At 39.3% G+C, this 17,626-nt stretch overlaps 2 protein-coding genes across 8 annotated transcripts in view; one reads left to right on the top strand and one right to left on the bottom strand.

Moving 5' to 3' along the window:
* Positions 1 to 3,389, bottom strand: part of SENP6 (SUMO specific peptidase 6) — a 116,045-nt gene extending 112,656 nt beyond the window's left edge. For both annotated transcript variants that reach the window (XM_042939197.1, XM_042939198.1), the window contains exon 1: positions 3,247 to 3,389. In XM_042939197.1, the coding sequence (XP_042795131.1) occupies positions 3,247 to 3,298 (52 nt within the window). In that variant the 5' untranslated portion in view covers positions 3,299 to 3,389. The remainder of the gene's footprint in view (positions 1 to 3,246) is intronic.
* A 746-nt stretch (positions 3,390 to 4,135) lies between these two features.
* The window catches only part of FILIP1 (filamin A interacting protein 1), a 301,024-nt gene continuing 287,533 nt past the window's right edge, over positions 4,136 to 17,626 (top strand). For 2 of the 6 annotated variants that reach the window (XM_042939194.1, XM_042939193.1), the window contains exons 1-3: positions 5,271 to 5,473; positions 9,852 to 9,996; positions 14,035 to 14,222. The gene's annotated coding sequence lies outside the window, so the exon portion shown is untranslated. Of the gene's footprint in view, positions 4,214 to 5,270; positions 5,474 to 7,497; positions 7,746 to 9,851; positions 9,997 to 14,034; positions 14,223 to 17,626 lie in introns of those variants that run through there. The other 4 variants (XM_042939185.1, XM_042939188.1, XM_042939186.1 and 1 more) reach the window with 4 other exon arrangements.

Here is a 17,626-nt window from a genome sequence, read left to right as displayed (position 1 = left end):
AAACCTCCAACCAAAACCCTGGGGGTCATCTATGATCCCTCCCATTCTCTGATCCTCAATATACAATTTACCAAGAAGCCCTGTAAGCTTCTACATCCAAACATATCTTCAATCTACCCACTCTTCCCCAATCTCCAATGCTACCATTCTAATCCAAGATCCTCTTTTGGTTTTACTGAAGTAGAATTAATATACAATGTTATATTAGTTTCAGGTGTGCAACATATTGATTTAACAATTCTGTACATTACTCAATGCTCACCACTACAAATGTAGTCACCATCTGTTACCATAAAACATTATTACAGTAATACTGGCTATATTCCCTATGCTCTACTTTTCACTTCTGTGGGTTATTTTATAATCTAAGTTTGTACCTCTTAACACCCTTTATCTATTCTAACCCCTCTATTTTAGACTACTCCAATATTCTAACTCATGTCCCTGCTTTTACTATTCCTCTACTCTAATTCATTCTACCCAAAGTGATTTTTTAAAAAGATAAATCATATCATGACACTCCTTAGCCCCAAACTCTTCAATGACTTCCCACTTCTTACAATAAAATAAAAATTCGTCTTGAATATTAGATCTGCTGCCTCCCTTTCTTATCATTCTCTCCTTTGCTTGCTACATTTCAGCCATAATGACCTCCTTTTTGTTTCAAAAATGGAACCATACAGCATCTCAAAACTTCACAGGCATCATCCTCTCTGCCATACTCTGAAGTTAACATGTTACCTTAATTCAGGTGTCACCTCCTCGAGAGGGAGTTTACTGACTTTAATATTATGTAAAATAGCTTTTCCACTCCTTTATTGCTCTGTATATTCCTGTCTTTATCACACTGCTACCACCTTGTTCCAAGAGTAAGAAATACAATGGTGAAAAAACAAAGTCACTATTTTCACGGAGCTCATATTTTAGTAAGATTGAAAAACAAATTTATCAAGTGATAAGTGTTACGAACAATAAAACAGAATAAGGGAATACCATGGGTTTGTATGTGTGGCAGCGGGACATTTTATGTAGGTCGTCAGGTCTGAGTAGACATGAACAAAGTGAAAAAGGGAACTTTATGAAAACATGGAGTAAAATTATTCTAGGGGCTTCTGGGTGGCTCAGTCGGTTAAGTGTCCAATTTCAGATCAGGTCATGATCTCACGGTTGTGGGTTCAAGCCCTGAGTCAAGCTCTGTGCTGACTGTTCAGAGCCTGGAGCCTGCTTCGGATTCTGTCTCTCTCTCTGACCCTCCCCTGCTCGCACTCTGCCTCTCTCTCCCGCTCAAAAATAAACAAACATTAAATTTTTTTAAAAATTATTCTAAATGGATTTTTACTTATTTATTAATGCAGTACAATATATGAAAACCAGATATGAGAAACTGAAATCCTTGCTTTCCCTTATGCTCATATTCTAAACAAGTTACCATTTGCTTTCCTTATGAGAACGTGGAAGACAAGGTGAAACTCAAAATTATTATAACTGTACATTCCTAGACCCTTAAGTTAGATCCAACTAAGAGCGATAGCTTGAAATTCACAATCAGCCCAATACTTGTTGGCTGTATTTATGCTCTTTCCATCCTTCCTATGTTCATCTAGTTAGAACTTAAACTGAACCAGAAGCCTATAGAAGTCCAAAAGTTACCTAAGTACAAAAATATAATCAATAATCTGCATACTGAATGTACTAAGTAAGCATCAGTAACAGTAAGACATCTTTGGAGGTTCCAATAGCAAAACAAAAAATAACAGCACACAACACCACCTGTAACACAAGTTGCACCACTCTCGGCCTCTAATAGATATCTATTCTGCCCAAACAAGAATGGAGGTAAAACAGAGGTAATATGAAATGAACCCAGAAAAACTTAGAAGCTTTCCACATCTTCCCACTAGGAATCCCATACAAAACTCCCATCACTTTTAAATAAAGGCTGGCTTGCATAGCCATGTAAGTTTTTCTTTTGTTTTTGTTTTTTTGCTTTGCTATACTCAAGGAAGAATTAAGAAAATTAAGATCTCTTTCCCTATCCACCTCTATTAGGCCCTATTTGTTCAGAGTAATATTGAGGACCTACTGTAGTCCAGGCACTGTTCCAGGTGCTGTTAATAAAACCATAAACAAGGCAATACCTATCCCTCTACACCCTCTTACAGAATACCTACACCACAGTTAAGATATATTTTCTTAATTGAGAAATGTTTCTAATCAATTATTTTTTTTAAAGATTGCTTATCTTGTATATGAAAATCAACTTTGTCAAAGTATCCAGCTAATCCTTTTTAACAATCACTGCACAGTAAGCTCATTTTTCTAAACATGTTTATAAACAATTTATATTTAATTTGGAATAAACACTGAACCCATACTCAAATTGAGCAATGCAAACACTCAAGTTCCTGGTCCACAGTCACAACGGATTTATCAGTATTTGAGAGTCCGTATTTATATGGGCAAGGAACCAATATTGTTACCCATTACCACCATTCCCAACAATAACATGCAGCTTTTCTTAAGACTTAGTCCACCTACAACAAATGTTTGGCTTTCCCTCACAAGTGAATAAAAATGGAACCACCCAAACTTTGTCTATTAGCTTTGGTGACCGTCCCCAAATTGACATTGTGAATCTCGTTCTATATTTTCAGATAAATTATGTTATAAAATATCTTTAGCAAAACACTTCGTAAGAACATCAGACATGGCCAGACTTAATCTGAATACTGGATGCAAAAGGAAGCCCGAAGCTCTGCGAAACAGAAAGAGCAGAGAGCGTACATGAAACATACCCAAGTAAAACTACCTCTCCCCTCCCTACTTAGGATTGGCCCCCAATTTCACCCAACCTTAGCAATCTGAAACTTTCCATCAACACCAAACAAGATGCGACTGCCATCCGCTCTCATCTTTAGGCCACCACCAAAAAATTTTAAATGTCAAAGACTTAACGCGTGCACTCTCAGGGGACACCCACCAACTCCAGCTCGCAGCGGTATCCACCCGCGCCCTCTCGGCCATGTCCGCCCCCAGCCAAGCTCCTCGCACCGGTGGACTCGAACCCAGCGCGCTCGCAGCACATTCCCTCCCAGCCATCGCCCGGGCAGCTCCCGCCCCCCCCTCAGTACCTCTGCCGCCCCCAAACCCACCCTGTGCGAATAACTGAATATCCGGAGACCAGGAGGGCCACACTTCCCTGTATTTCCCCCACCCTATCCCCTGCAAGGGCAGAAATAGGTGTACCTTCCAGAAAAGTAATCTCCCCTGCGCTGCCGCCGCTCTTGCCAGCCGCCATCTTCCTCCTCCCACGCCGCCTCCTTCTTAATCCATGGCCCACACCACCGCCGCGCTTGCCGGGATGAGGGGCCGCGCCGCAGGAGGGTAGCCGCCGCAGGGTTGCGGGCCTAGAACTCGGCCGTCAGGGGGGCGGCGCTCCCACGGCCAGATGGGCCTACACAAAAGCAGGCCAGGCGCTCCCGGGCCTATCCGCGGGCTGGCGGGTGGCAAGGCCCGCGGCCTGGACTTCTCCTCAGGCCCCTCCGGGGGAACGCGAGCGGCGGCGACGGCGACGGCGCTTCCCGGGCCCGGTTCCTCTCGGCCCACGACTCCCCATCCACCGCCTACCCAGGCCGCCTGAGACGCTTTCCCCAGCCGCGGGACCCAGGAAGAGAGGCTGAAGGCGAGCACACAAACACACCTCCCTTCGTCCCGGGCCGTAAAATGGCCGCAGCCGCCGCGCCGGGGCGGCGAGGTCTCGGCGACCGTCAGGCGCCCCCAGGCCCTTCGCTCCCTCTGCCGCCGCCGCCGCCGCCGCCGCTACGGCCGTCCGCCCACCCCGCCCAGGCGTGAATGCATCAGCGGAGGCCTCTGCGACTGTCCATGTGGACAGGGGTGGGTCTCCTCTGCCACCGCCTCGCGTCCGTCGCCACAGCAGCTCCAGCCGCCGCCGCTGCCGCTCCTCCCCCACGGGCGCTGGAGCTGCCGCCCGGCTCCCGCCCCCACCGCGACGCCGCCGCCCCCAGCGCCGCTCCCCCTCAGGAGCCCGGGCTCGGCTCGCGGGCAGAACGGTCTGCGGCGCCGCACGGAACACCGACTTGAGGCTCCAGACGCCGTGGCTCTCGGTGGAGCGGGCCCTGCGCGGCGCCGACTCGGCCTGGACGCGTTTCGTCCAAAAAAAGTCTCGACCGCCGAGGGCCCCATGGCAGACCTGGTGTGTGAGCGCTTCTAAGCCAGGCTGGTGATGAGCTTGGGTTCTGTGGCACCACAGTTGCCTAAAAAAAAAATGTTAGAAGTTCCTTTCTTTGACCAGGCCTTAGAATTTAAACCATAGTCAACTGAAGAGCGTAGGTAGAGTGAAGTAGGGCAACCACATGTTAAGAAAATGATTTGTGGTCTTCATTTTTAAAAGAAGCTTTCAAAATAATTTATCAAGGAAGAGTCTGCAGTACATTTTGGATGACAGTGTAAAAAAAAAAAAAAAATCCTGTCATACGTGCCTGAGACTTCAAAATCCATACCCTGCCTTACAAATCAGGCCTTACAATTAATTGCAGGTTATTATATCGTGTTTATTTTCTCTTTTCCTTTTTTCTTTGGCTTTTTACAATTACAAAAGTAAGGCATTCATTAACGAAAATCTGGAATACAGGAAAGGGAAGTGATGCCTGGCTCCACCACCAAAACTCAATTCTTTTAGGTGTGTAGTCCTCTAAGCGAACATTTTTCTTAAATCCCTCACTATTCCTCTTTAAAAAACGAAAATTTCTGCTATGTATCTCATTGAAAATCCAACAGCCACTAAATTGATGCAGAAAAGGTATGATTAAAGTGCAGTCTTTGAGGAATGAACTGCTCTAATTAGTTTGTCCTGTTAGCCAAGGCATAGGCAGAAAATCTTTCCCTTTAAAACTTCTTTTAAAATCTTATCCTAACATGAATAACCTTTCCTGATTTAGTATAAGTAACATAATGAATGTAATTTATTATAATTTGTTGCTTGAGGATGTTGAATGATCCAGTTGTGATGCTCTATGACATAGTCTGTGCCAGTGACAGTATAATACTGAGGTGTGTAAATAACAGGCAGATGTGGGTGACTGGACTCATTTGTACAGACTCCAAAATACAGTTTTAAAAAATAATCTCTCATTTAAAAATAGATGCATACTGGCTTTGAAAATGGAAAAAGGTGTGGGAAGTCAAGGAATGTGGGTGGCCTCTGGAAGCCAGCTTTCAGAAAAGGCAAGGAAATGGATTCTGTTAGAGCTTCCAGAAAGCAAAGCCAACACCTTGATTTTAACTCAGTGAGACAGAACGTCCGGACCACTGACCTTACAGAACTGTAAGATAATAAATTTTTGCTAAGTTGCTAAATTAGTGGTCCTTTGTTGCAGCAGCCGCAGAAAACTAATATACATGGAATGGGAAACAAGGTGGAGTTACATAAAAGACGTCTTTTGAGCAGCCTGAGGTAGGATCTTTAAGACAAAGTCCATTGTTTTGTGTTAACGAATTTCAGCTAATGTCTATGGGAACACATAATTCCAACTTGAAAAATGTGGCATCAAAATCACCTGGAAAGGCTTGTTAAAACAGGTTGCTCTACCCCACCCCTAGAGTTTCTGATTCAGCGGGTCTGGAGTGCACCTGAAAATTTGCATTTTTAATAAGTTCCCAAGGTGTTACAACATGCTGCTGATTAGGGGACCACATTATGAAAACCACTAGATTAAACAATCTCTAAATTTCCTTTCAGTTTAATTCCATGAGTCTGCAATTACAAGTGAAATGATCAGTTTCCATGTTAAAGTATAAGATTAAAGATATTTCAGAAATCACTACTCCTCCTTGTGAACATTATCATTTAAAAACTGATAGTATCATGTGACTCTTAAGGTACTCCGGCCTAGAAAAAGATTGAGGATATGTCCTTGAAATATAGCTATATTTATTATATATGCATATATATATATATGTATATGTTTAATATATTTACAAATGTAGCCTTTTTTTATATGTACATTTTGAATGATACCCAGGGGTGTTACTAAGAATGCTTTTGAATGGTAGAAATACAAAATGTTAGAATTACAAAACCAATTCTCTGAGTTATACAATCAATTTTTATTACAAGTTTAGCATGTCTTTATTGCTTAAATTTAGCAAATTCTATTAAGATGTAAGCTAACCTGTCATATTTAACACAATTTAATTCTGGCATAAAAGATAAATAGAAAAGTTAGACTAAAGCTTGAATGGATGTGTAATTACAGTAGATAAAAAAAAGCTACTTTATTTTTCTAATTATTCCATTAAAAAATTTTGGGAAAAAAGGAAAAACAAAGCAGAGATCTGCCACCCAAAATTTTAATTCTAATTCTAAAGCCCTCTCTTTTCTAATAGCATTTTACTTACTTAGTCTGGTCATCCAGTACCAAGTTTAAATTCTAAACCTGGTCTTCCATACTCAACAATGCAAACATCTCATCTCCAGCCACAATGGTCAGTGGTATTGACCAAAGGACCCATGTCTGCAAGGCAACACAATCATCCTATGCAAACAGAATTCAGAGGAAAACAGGGTGGAGACTGATGACAGGATCTTTTGGAGGATCCAAGAGCATGAGACCCTCTCCAAAGCTACTCTTCTGCCGAGATTCTTTACTCAGTACATAGTATTGGCATCCACCCAGTTTCACAAACTAGAAACCTAGGAATCATCTTTTACTTGCTTTTTTTAATTAAATCTACATCCTTGAATATATCTTTAGCTTATTTTTTTAAGTTTATTTGTTTATTTTGAGAGAGACAGACAGTGCAAGTGGGGGGAGGGACAGAGAGAGGGAGAGAGAGAGAATCCCAAGCAGGCTCAGCACTGCCAGTATGAAGCCTGATGTGCGGCTCGAACCCACGAAACCATGAGATCATGACCTGAGCCGAAACCAAGAGCTGGACACTTAACTGACTGAGCCACCCAGGCACCCCATGTCCTTGAACATATCTTGAATCTATTCACATTTTTTCCAATTCCAATGAGCCCATCCTAGTCTTAGCCAGGGTGGCTCAGCCATACTACTGTAATAACAGCTTCAAACAGGCCATTCCATGGTCTCTCTGCCCACCCTCTAATCCATTTCTCACACAAAAGCTATAATGATCTTAAAAAATAAAAAACTCAGATCAAAGCACCTTCCCACTAAAACCATTCAAAGGTTTCCTGTTGCTCTTAGGATAAACTCCTAAATCCTTAATCGGTCTACTGGGCCCTCCCTACCTACTTCACCAGCCTCATCTTTAACAGCATTTTCACCTTGGTTAAGCTCCAACCATTTTGTTCTTTCAGTTCCACAAATGCTTCATCTTCTTTTCTACTTTAAAGACTTTGGACACGTTTTATCCTCCATCTGCAATGCATTTTTTGTCTAAATAGGGACTTGCACCAGTAGGGTAATACATATCTGCTGAATAAAACAACATATTTAAAATAATCTTTGTCAAGGAAAATTCAGAATTGTAGAATTCTAGAACCTGGATTCCTTAGTTACCATCTAATTCAGTCTTCTCAGAAGTCCAGAAAATGTCTTTGCCCAAAGTAACATTGTGGTAAAAAGCTATGATAAATGCCCTAAAAAGGATCAGCAATCCAGATGTGAACCTGGGGCCTGGGTTTGAAGATTACAATGCTGAAGCAACTTGAGCTCTTTCCAGGAGGCCAGGAACTGACTGAAGGAGGACTTGTGTTGGTAATAGATACATAATAACAAAGCTTCCTCTCTGTATTTGGCTACAAAATCTTCTTTTGTATCACAGTTGTATCCTCCATTTTAGCCAGATTTAAAATTCTTCGTGTAAAACTATAGTTGACCCTTGACCAACATGGGTTTGAATTGCATGCTTCCACTTATGCATGGAATTTTTTCAATACATAGAACTGTAAATGTATTTTCTCTTCTTTATGATTTATAAATAACATTTCCTTGTCTCTGGCTTATTTTATTATAAGACTATTGTATGTAATGCATATAACATACAAAATATGTGTTAATTGACAATGTTGTCAGCAAGACTTTGGTCAACAGATAAGTTTTAGGGGAATTAAAAGTTATATGCAGATTTCCTATTGCATGAGGGATGGGTGCCTTGGGACCAAGGACCCCTGACTTGTTCAAGGGTCAACTGTATTTGAATAAACTGATTCATATTTTATGCTGGTAGAGCTTAATAATTATTAATAAAATAATGCAGTTTAAATACATATATTTCTTTGAAAACGCAATTATCAATCTTGTTCTTTTAAACACTATACTTCAAAGTACAGCATAGGGGTGCCTGAGTAGCTCAGTTGGTTAAGCCTCCAACTTTGGCTCAAGTCATGATCTTACGGTTCATGAGTTGGAGCCCAAGTCAGGCTCTTTGCTGTCAGTGCAGAGCTCCTTCGGATCCTCTGTCACCTTCTCTCTCTGCCCCTCATTTGCTCACGCACTCTCTCTCTTTCAAAAATAAATAAACATTAAAAAAAGCACAGCATATAGTTAGTCCTTGACTAAATATAAGTTTCAGAAGACAATAGCAGGTTCTGAAAATTATGTCCGGTTGATAGTTTTTGAAGGTCTAAGTGCATTTGTGTCAGATAAAATGAATATAATGAAATGAAAGTCATGTATAATTTTCTGTTATAAGGATGCAAGTTTCTGTTTTTAACATAATTTCTACAATATTCCACTTCACTTTCAACTTGTTGATTGTCTTATTTTTGCTCTTGTATAATCCTACCATGCTTCATGGCTTAAGTGAAGCTGAAACTAATATTTTTTTTAAATGTCAATAAATATATCCTTAGAATAACACAAATTTCTTGTAATGGTTCCTACCAGATATCTTTAGTGTCAACATTTATAAATGCACAGTGAAGTTTTCAAGTGACTTTCCTAGACCCTTGGCACTTTTGCTTTCGTGGGTCCCTTCCACAAGAATCACGTTAAAAAAATTTTAAGCTAGGTTTATAGTACTATATATGAAGCTATGTTTTTAAAATTTTTTAAGTTTATTTATTTATTTGAGGGGGGAGGGGCTGAGAGAAATAGGGGGAGAGAGAGAGTCCCAAGCAGGCTCTGTGCTAATGGCACAGAGCCCAATGTGTGTCTTGATCCCATGAATTATGAGATCATAACCTGAGCAGAAATCAAGAGTCAGAGTCTCCACCAACTGAGCCACTTAGGCACCCCAAAACTATATTTCCAATTAAAATGTTTAAGGTAGGTTTTTTTTGCCCCAAAACTGCTTTGGTCTAAAGAGATAATCTAGGCTGGATTGTTATATATTTGTTATCGTGATGTTAATTCTTTCTTCTGATTTTAAAAGAACATTAAAACATTTTTCACAAGGCTTTGAAAGTATCATAGGCCACAGGCACTGTGCTTCCTGTGCCTAATGGATGTCAGCTGTGTAGATGACTGCTGGATCCTTTCATGTTCATTACTGGAAATTATCACATGAAAATCATATCTAGCTGAACTCTGAGGCAGTGGTGCTTACACTTTAACATGCATAAAAATCAACTGGACAGCTTGTAAAACAGTTTCCTGGGCCCCATCTCAAACCATCTAATTCAGTAGGTCACCGTGGGGGCCATGAATTTGCATTTCTAATAAGCTCAAAGGTAATGGGGGTGTGCTGATCTGACAACCACACTTCAGGAACCAGTGCTTGGAGTAATGTATGTATCTAAATGTTTCGTTTACACAAAGGCAGTGCTCTCAATATGATTTGCTAGGTATATTATCTACATCTCCTAACCAGCATTTCTTGACACATAGTAACAAAAACATCTATCGTTATTTTTGTTTTAGAAGTGGAAACAGACCCAAAAGTTTGAAAACTTTCCCAAGATGACTCAGCTAGGAAAGTCTAAAGCTGGAACTTGAGCCCACATCTATTTAGACTCCAACGTTCATGCTCCCCTATTTTCATTATCATATGGCAGTGATCTCAAAGGTAAAATATAATCATTGGCCTAAAGGCAAAATCTTAAACATGAAATAATGCATAAAAATGGTAGAGAAGTGTATTTATCTAGACTTTCACTGTTGTATTTGCCCTTATTAAAGTTTGCTGATGGCCTTCTTTCCGGCTCTTTATTCCTCAGTTCTTTAAAAAAAATTTTGTTTATGTTTATTTAGTTTTTGAGAGAGACAGACAGAGCACGAGTGGCAGAGGGGCAGAGAGAGAGAGGGAGCCACAGAATCCAAAGTGGGCTCCAGGCTCTGAGCTGTCAGCACAGAGCCTGACACGGGGCTCAAACTCTTGGTCCATGAGGTCATGACCTGAGCTGAAGTCGGACGCTCAACTGACTGAGCCATCCAGGTGCCCCTATTCCTCAGTTCTTATCTCCAGTTAGTAACAGCAAAAGGAATATAGTAATGGCTTGCAACATAACTTTCTGAAAGTGCTGTGCAGTAATGCTAACTTCCAACTAAGGTTGTTTGGGATTTTTCATTTTTCATTAACTTCACTTTGCAATTTAAACTGCTGAACAAGTCAACAAACTTAAATCCTTAAAGCACCAAAAAAGTAAGGGTTAGCTTGCACTCAGAGTTTGAAATTTAAACACCTTCACCTTATGAAGTTAAAAATATCATTTTATAAGTAGCTTCCTCATTCATTTTCTTAATATTCTCTCATTGTAAACACATGACCTAACCACTTTCTCTTTCTCAGTCTATACATCTGTGTGTGTGTGTGTGTGTGTGTTTGTGTGTGCGTGTGTGTGTGCGTGTGTGTGTGTGTTTCCTACTGCTTTTCTTTCTCTGATTCTTTTATTCATCAAGAACACAGTCTAAAACAGATATAGGCTATTTTCTAAGTTATATTTTTTAAGAAAATGCTTTGATGACCTCAAAGTTTACCAAACCTTTGCCCACCACCCTAGTGTAAAGGGGCACAGTGATTTTTACCAATCACACAGACATAATAAGTACTGAAAGATATATTACAAGGATAAAGAAATGATCATATACATCATGGAGCATTCATTTAATGAAATGCTTTGCAGCTATTTAAACCCATGAAATAGATCTGTTTGTACTGATCAGGAAAGTAGCTATGATTAATTAAAAAGAAAAAGCAAATTATAGTTCAATTTCCTTTTCATAAAAATAAATTTATGAATATATGTAATAATCTATGTAGCATAGGGTATTTCAGAGGAAAGCGGTTAGAGGATTGATGTGGAGGACTTTGTCTTCTTTGTTATGGAATTTTATAGGTTTTGGATTATGAGGTAACTTACTTTTTTAGCATTTTTCAGTATTTTCAAATAATTTTAAGCTAATAAATAAAGCCATGTTTTTTAGATATTTCTTGAACCTTCAAAGTTTAACAGTATTGGGGCACTTGGGTGACTCAGTTGGCTAAGAGTTCGACTTCAGCTCAGGTCATGATCTCACAGTTCTTGATTTCAAGTCCCCCATCTGACAGCAGAGAGCCCACTTCAAATCCTCTGTCTCCCTCTCTCTCTTCTCTTCCCCCACTTGCTCTCTCTCTCTCTCTCAAAAATAGACATTAAAAAAAAGTTTAACAGTATTATCTAACCATTTTTTAAAGTGTTGTTTCTTGAAACAAAAATATGGTCATGGTGGACTTTCCCAGTTTGTATATTTATCCTCATCTGTCAGGCCTTTTCCCGTCCTTAAAGTGTTTAAAATTTTAGGTATGAAAACAATACAAATTCAATAATCTTGGAGGTGGGAAGACTATTTTATGTATCAATTATGACAGTTCCAGATTATTACAGTTGATTCCTTTATTTTCTATTTCTAGTATTTGGTTTGTATACATTAGTCTTGAAACCACCATGGAATTAGGTGGAATGAAATGAAGTTGCTGGATTTTTCAAGTAAAAAATGGTCAGATGTTGGGGCACTTGGGTGGCTCAGTCAGTTAAGCATCTGGCTCAGGTCATGATCTCATGGTTTGTGAATTTGAACCCCACATCAGTCTGTGCACTGACTGTGCAGAACCTGCTTGGGATTCTCTCTCTGTCTCTGTCTCTCCTTCTCTCTCTGCTTCTCCTCCACTTGTGCATTCTGTTTCTCTCTCTCTCAAAATAAATTTAAAAACTTAAAAATAATTGGTTAGATGTTGGTACTTTCTTATGGCTCTACCTAAAAATCAATAGCTATCCTGAATTAAGTCATATGATATCTTTACCTAGAAAATAATTATGGAAAATTTAGATTTGTCTTAATATTATATTATATACACATGAAAACATAATATTACAAAGCTTGGTTTATTAAAGGTATAGTTTACATGGTGACTACATTAAACCTATAATACAGGCATGTACTACAACCTTGGTTTCAATGTATTAGAAGAGCAAACAGTATGATATTATTAAGAATACATGCCAGCAAATATCCATAATGTGATAAATTGGAGATTTAGGTTCTTTTTTTTTAATGTTTTTAAGGTTCATTTATATCTGAAGGAGAGAGATACAGAGCATGAGTGGGGAGAGGCAGAGAGAGAGACACACACAGAATTCAAAGCAGGCTCTGTCAGTACAGAACCCGACACGGAGCCTGAACTCACAAACCGTGAGATCATGACCTAAGCCAAAGTCGGATGCCCAACCAACTGAACCACCCAGGTGCCCCGCAGATTTAGGTTCTTATGAAATCATCTCATTTGGGGAGATGGAAGGAGATGTCAGGACTTTGAAGTTTATTTATTTTGAGAGGGGGGGAGCAGCAGAGTGAGAGAGGGAGAGAGAATCCCAAGCAGGGCTTGATCTCATGAACCATGAGAGCATGACCTGAGCCAAAATCAAGAGTTGGGCTTAACCGACTGAGCCACCTAGGTGCCCCAGAGATATCAGACCTTTAATGAGGAATTACTTAAAAAATGTTTATGATTATTTCCTCTTGGGAAAAAGTCATACTTTAGTAATGTTTTAAATCAGAATATATAGTGAATTAGAAAACATTTTGTATTGTTCAGCATTTTATGCCCATGAAAGTATTTTATTTTCTACATATTACTTTGTAATCCTAAGCAAGATAAACCATTTAGGTATTTGGTTCTATGAATGGGTCTTCACCGTGCAAAGGCCCTTGCCTCTTATGTAATAAACTGGACACTGTAGGTCAAGTCCCATTTCTGATAGACAGGAATAGGCTAGGGAGCATTATGTAAAATCAGAACTAAAGCTGCAAACACTAGTGCTGAGACCCTACCTTACTCCTCCAGTCCCTTTTCCCAGAGGGGACTTTGTGCATGACTTCCAATAAGCCATGGTCCTAGGGAGCCATTAACACCATGTCAGTTACCAGTCATATCTAACCTGAAGGGGAGACAATTTGGACTGGGTGAGAGTCTATCCTGAGACCAGGCATGAAAGAAAAGAGGAATAGGAAGTTGATGCAATTTCCTTATTACCTACTGTGATGACTAAATTAGCCAACTTGAAAACAATGTTAAGTACCTGATCTATTTGCTTTAAGTCATGTATATAGGTTAGGCAGCATTTAGTATGGATTTAGAAACTATCTGGAATATGAGGGTCTTAAATCAACTAAGAATATGCGGGCTAACATTCCTAAGACTTTTTTTTTTTTAATTGCTGTGATAATGTAAACTCTTCTGCAATACCATAATGGGAGAAAAAGAATCCTGGCGTACTTGATTAAATAAATTCTCTAATGTTGTTGAGATAGTTGACCCATTTAAATAAAACATTATAGGAATCTATCTTTCCTCAAAATGGGTATATATGTATACCTCTGGCAGAGAAATCAAACCAAATGTAAAAGTTAGATACAAAAATAAATTTGTCATTTTCCAGCATCTGGCATGGTGTTGTAGAGATATTCAATAAATATTTGCTAAAGTATTTTATAATTTATGTACTTTTTATCTTTTTGAGTCTGGATATATTTATAGGTTTGGTGGTTTGTATAGCCAAACCTACTGGACTGAAATTTTAGTATGGAATAGTGCACTGTGATGCAAAATTTTTTTTTTCTCTTGTAGTAATAGGATCAGCCCTTGAACATGGACTTGGCTTCTCCCCAGTGGCAGACCTGGGACATAACTGTGAGCAAAGAGTACTGGAGAGTACATGCATTCTCACTACTAATATGCACTTTTATTCAACATAGTACTGGAAGCCTTCGCCACAGCAATCAGACAACAAAAAGAAATGAAAGGCATCCAAATTGGTAAGGACGAAGTTAAACTATCACTATTTGTAGATGACATGATACTATATATGGAACACCCTAAGGACTCCACAAAAAAGCTTAAGAACTAATAAATGAATTGAGTTAAGTTCCAAGGTACAAAATTAATATATAGAAATGGTTGCATTTCTATGTACTAATAATAAAGTATCAGAAATAGAAATTGAGACAACATTTCCAAAAAGAATAAAGCACTGAAGAATAAATTTTTTTTTTTATTTTTTATTTTTTATTATTTTTTTATTTTTTAATATATGAAATTTACTGTCAAATTGGTTTCCATACAACACCCAGTGCTCATCCCAAAAGGTGCCCTCCTCAATACCCATCACCCACCCTGCCCTCCCTCCCACCCCCCATCAACCCTCAGTTTGTTCTCAGTTTTTAACAGTCTCTTATGCTTTGGCTCTCTCCCACTCTAACCTCTTTTTTTTTTTTTTTTTTTTTTTTTTTTTTTCCTTCCCCTCCCCCATGGGTTTCTGTTACGTTTCTCAGGATCCACATAAGAGTGAAACCATATGGTATCTGTCTTTCTCTGTATGGCTTATTTCACTTAGCATCACACTCTCCTGTTCCATCCATGTTGCTACAAAAGGCCATATTTCATTTTTTCTCATTGCCACGTAGTATTCCATTGTGTATATAAACCACAATTTCTTTATCCATTCATCAGTTGATGGACATTTAGGCTCTTTCCATAATTTGGCTATTGTTGAGAGTGCCGCTATAAACATTGGGGTACAGGTGCCCCTATGCATCAGTACTCCTGTATCCCTTGGATAAATTCCTAGCAGTGCTATTGCTGGGTCATAGGGTAGGTCTATTTTTAATTTTCTGAGGAACCTCCACACTGCTTTCCAGAGCGGCTGCACCAATTTGCATTCCCACCAACAGTGCAAGAGGGTTCCTGTTTCTCCACATCCTCTCCAGCATCTATAGTCTCCTGATTTGTTCATTTTGGCCACTCTGACTGGCGTGAGGTGGTATCTGAGTGTGGTTTTGATTTGTATTTCCCTGATAAGGAGCGACGTTGAACATCTTTTCATGTGCCTGTTGGCCATCCGGATGTCTTCTTTAGAGAAGTGTCTATTCATGTTTTCTGCCCATTTCTTCACTGGGTTATTTGTTTTTCGGGTGTGGAGTTTGATGAGCTCTTTATAGATTTTGGATACTAGCCCTTTGTCCGATGTGTCATTTGCAAATATCTTTTCCCATTCCGTTGGTTGCCTTTTAGTTTTGTTGGTTGTTTCCTTTGCTGTGCAGAAGCTTTTTATCTTCATAAGGTCCCAGTAATTCACTTTTGCTTTTAATTCCCTTGCCTTTGGGGATGTGCCGAGTAAGAAATTGCTACGGCTGAGGTCAGAGAGGTCTTTTCCTGCTTTCTCCTCTAAGGTTTTGATGGTTTCCTGTCTCACATTCAGGTCCTTTATCCATTTTGAGTTTATTTTTGTGAATGGTGTGAGAAAGTGGTCTAGTTTCAACCTTCTGCATGTTGCTGTCCAGTTCTCCCAGCACCATTTGTTAAAGAGACTGTCTTTTTTCCATTGGATGTTCTTTCCTGCTTTGTCAAAGATGAGTTGGCCATACGTTTGTGGGTCTAGTTCTGGGGTTTCTATTCTATTCCATTGGTCTATGTGTCTGTTTTTATGCCAATACCATGCTGTCTTGATGATGACAGCTTTGTAGTAGAGGCTAAAGTCTGGGATTGTGATGCCTCCTGCTTTGGTCTTCTTCTTCAAAATTACTTTGGCTATTCAGAGCCTTTTGTGGTTCCATATGAATTTTAGGATTGCTTGTTCTAGTTTCGAGAAGAATGCTGGTGCAATTTTGATTGGGATTGCATTGAATGTGTAGATAGCTTTGGGTAGTATTGACATTTTGACAATATTTATTCTTCCAATCCATGAGCAGGGAATGTCTTTCCATTTCTTTATATCTTCTTCAATTACCTGCATAAGCTTTCTATAGTTTTCAGCATACAGATCTTTTACATCTTTGGTTAGATTTATTCCTAGGTATTTTATGCTTCTTGGTGCAATTGTGAATGGGATCAGTTTCTTCATTTGTCTTTCTGTTGCTTCACTGTTAGTGTATAAGAATGCAACTGATTTCTGCACATTGATTTTGTATCCTGCAACTTTGCTGAATTCATGTATCAGTTCTAGCAGACTTTTGGTGGAGTCTATCGGATTTTCCATGTATAATATCATGTCATCTGCAAAAAGCGAAAGCTTGACTTCATCTTTGCCAATTTTGATGCCTTTGATTTCCTTTTGTTGTCTGATTGCTGATGCTAGAACTTCCAGCACTATATTAAACAGCAGCGGTGACAGTGGGCATCCCTGTCGTGTTCCTGATCTCAGGGAAAAAGCTCTCAGTTTTTCCCCGTTGAGGATGATGTTAGCTGTGGGCTTTTCATAAATGGCCTTTATGGTCTTTAAGTATGTTCCTTCTATCCCGATTTTCTCAAGGGTTTTTATTAAGAAAGGGTGCTGGATTTTGTCAAAGGCCTTTTCTGCATCGATTGACAGGATCATATGGTTCTTCTCTTTTTTTTTGTTAATGTGATGTATCACGTTGATCGATTTGCGAATGTTGAACCAGCCCTGCATCCCAGGAATGAATCCCACTTGATCATGGTGAATAATTCTTTTTATATGCTGTTGAATTCGATTTGCTAGTATCTTATTAAGAATTTTTGCATCCATATTCATCAGGGATATTGGCCTGTAGTTCTCTTTTTTTACTGGGTCTCTGTCTGGTTTAGGAATCAAAGTAATACTGGCTTCATAGAATGAGTCTGGAAGTTTTCCTTCCCTTTCTATTTCTTGGAATAGCTTGAGAAGGATAGGTATTATCTCTGCTTTAAATGTCTGGTAGAACTCCCCTGGGAAGCCGTCTGGTCCTGGACTCTTATTTGTTGGGAGATTTTTGATAACCGATTCAATTTCTTCGCTGGTTATGGGTCTGTTCAAGCTTTCTATTTCCTCCTGATTGAGTTTTGGAAGAGTGTGGGTGTTTAGAAATTTGTCCATTTCTTCCAGGTTGTCCAATTTGCTGGCATATAATTTTTCATAGTATTCCCTGATAATTGTTTGTATCTCTGAGGGATTGGTTGTAATCATTCCATTTTCATTCATGATTTTATCTATTTGGGTCATCTCCCTTTTCTTTTTGAGAAGCCTGGCTAGAGGTTTGTCAATTTTGTTTATTTTTTCAAAAAACCAACTCTTGGTTTCGTTGATCTGCTCTACAGTTTTTTTAGATTCTATATTGTTTATTTCTGCTCTGATCTTTATTATTTCTCTTCTTCTGCTGGGTTTAGGCTGCCTTTGCTGTTCTGCTTCTATTTCCTTTAGGTGTGCTGTTAGATTTTGTATTTG

Source organism: Panthera leo, chromosome B2, assembly GCF_018350215.1.
Source record: "Panthera leo isolate Ple1 chromosome B2, P.leo_Ple1_pat1.1, whole genome shotgun sequence".
Lineage (NCBI taxonomy): Eukaryota > Metazoa > Chordata > Mammalia > Carnivora > Felidae > Panthera > Panthera leo.
The sequence above is the reverse complement of the archived record's forward strand: the minus strand, read 5'-3'. Positions and strand labels throughout refer to the sequence as shown.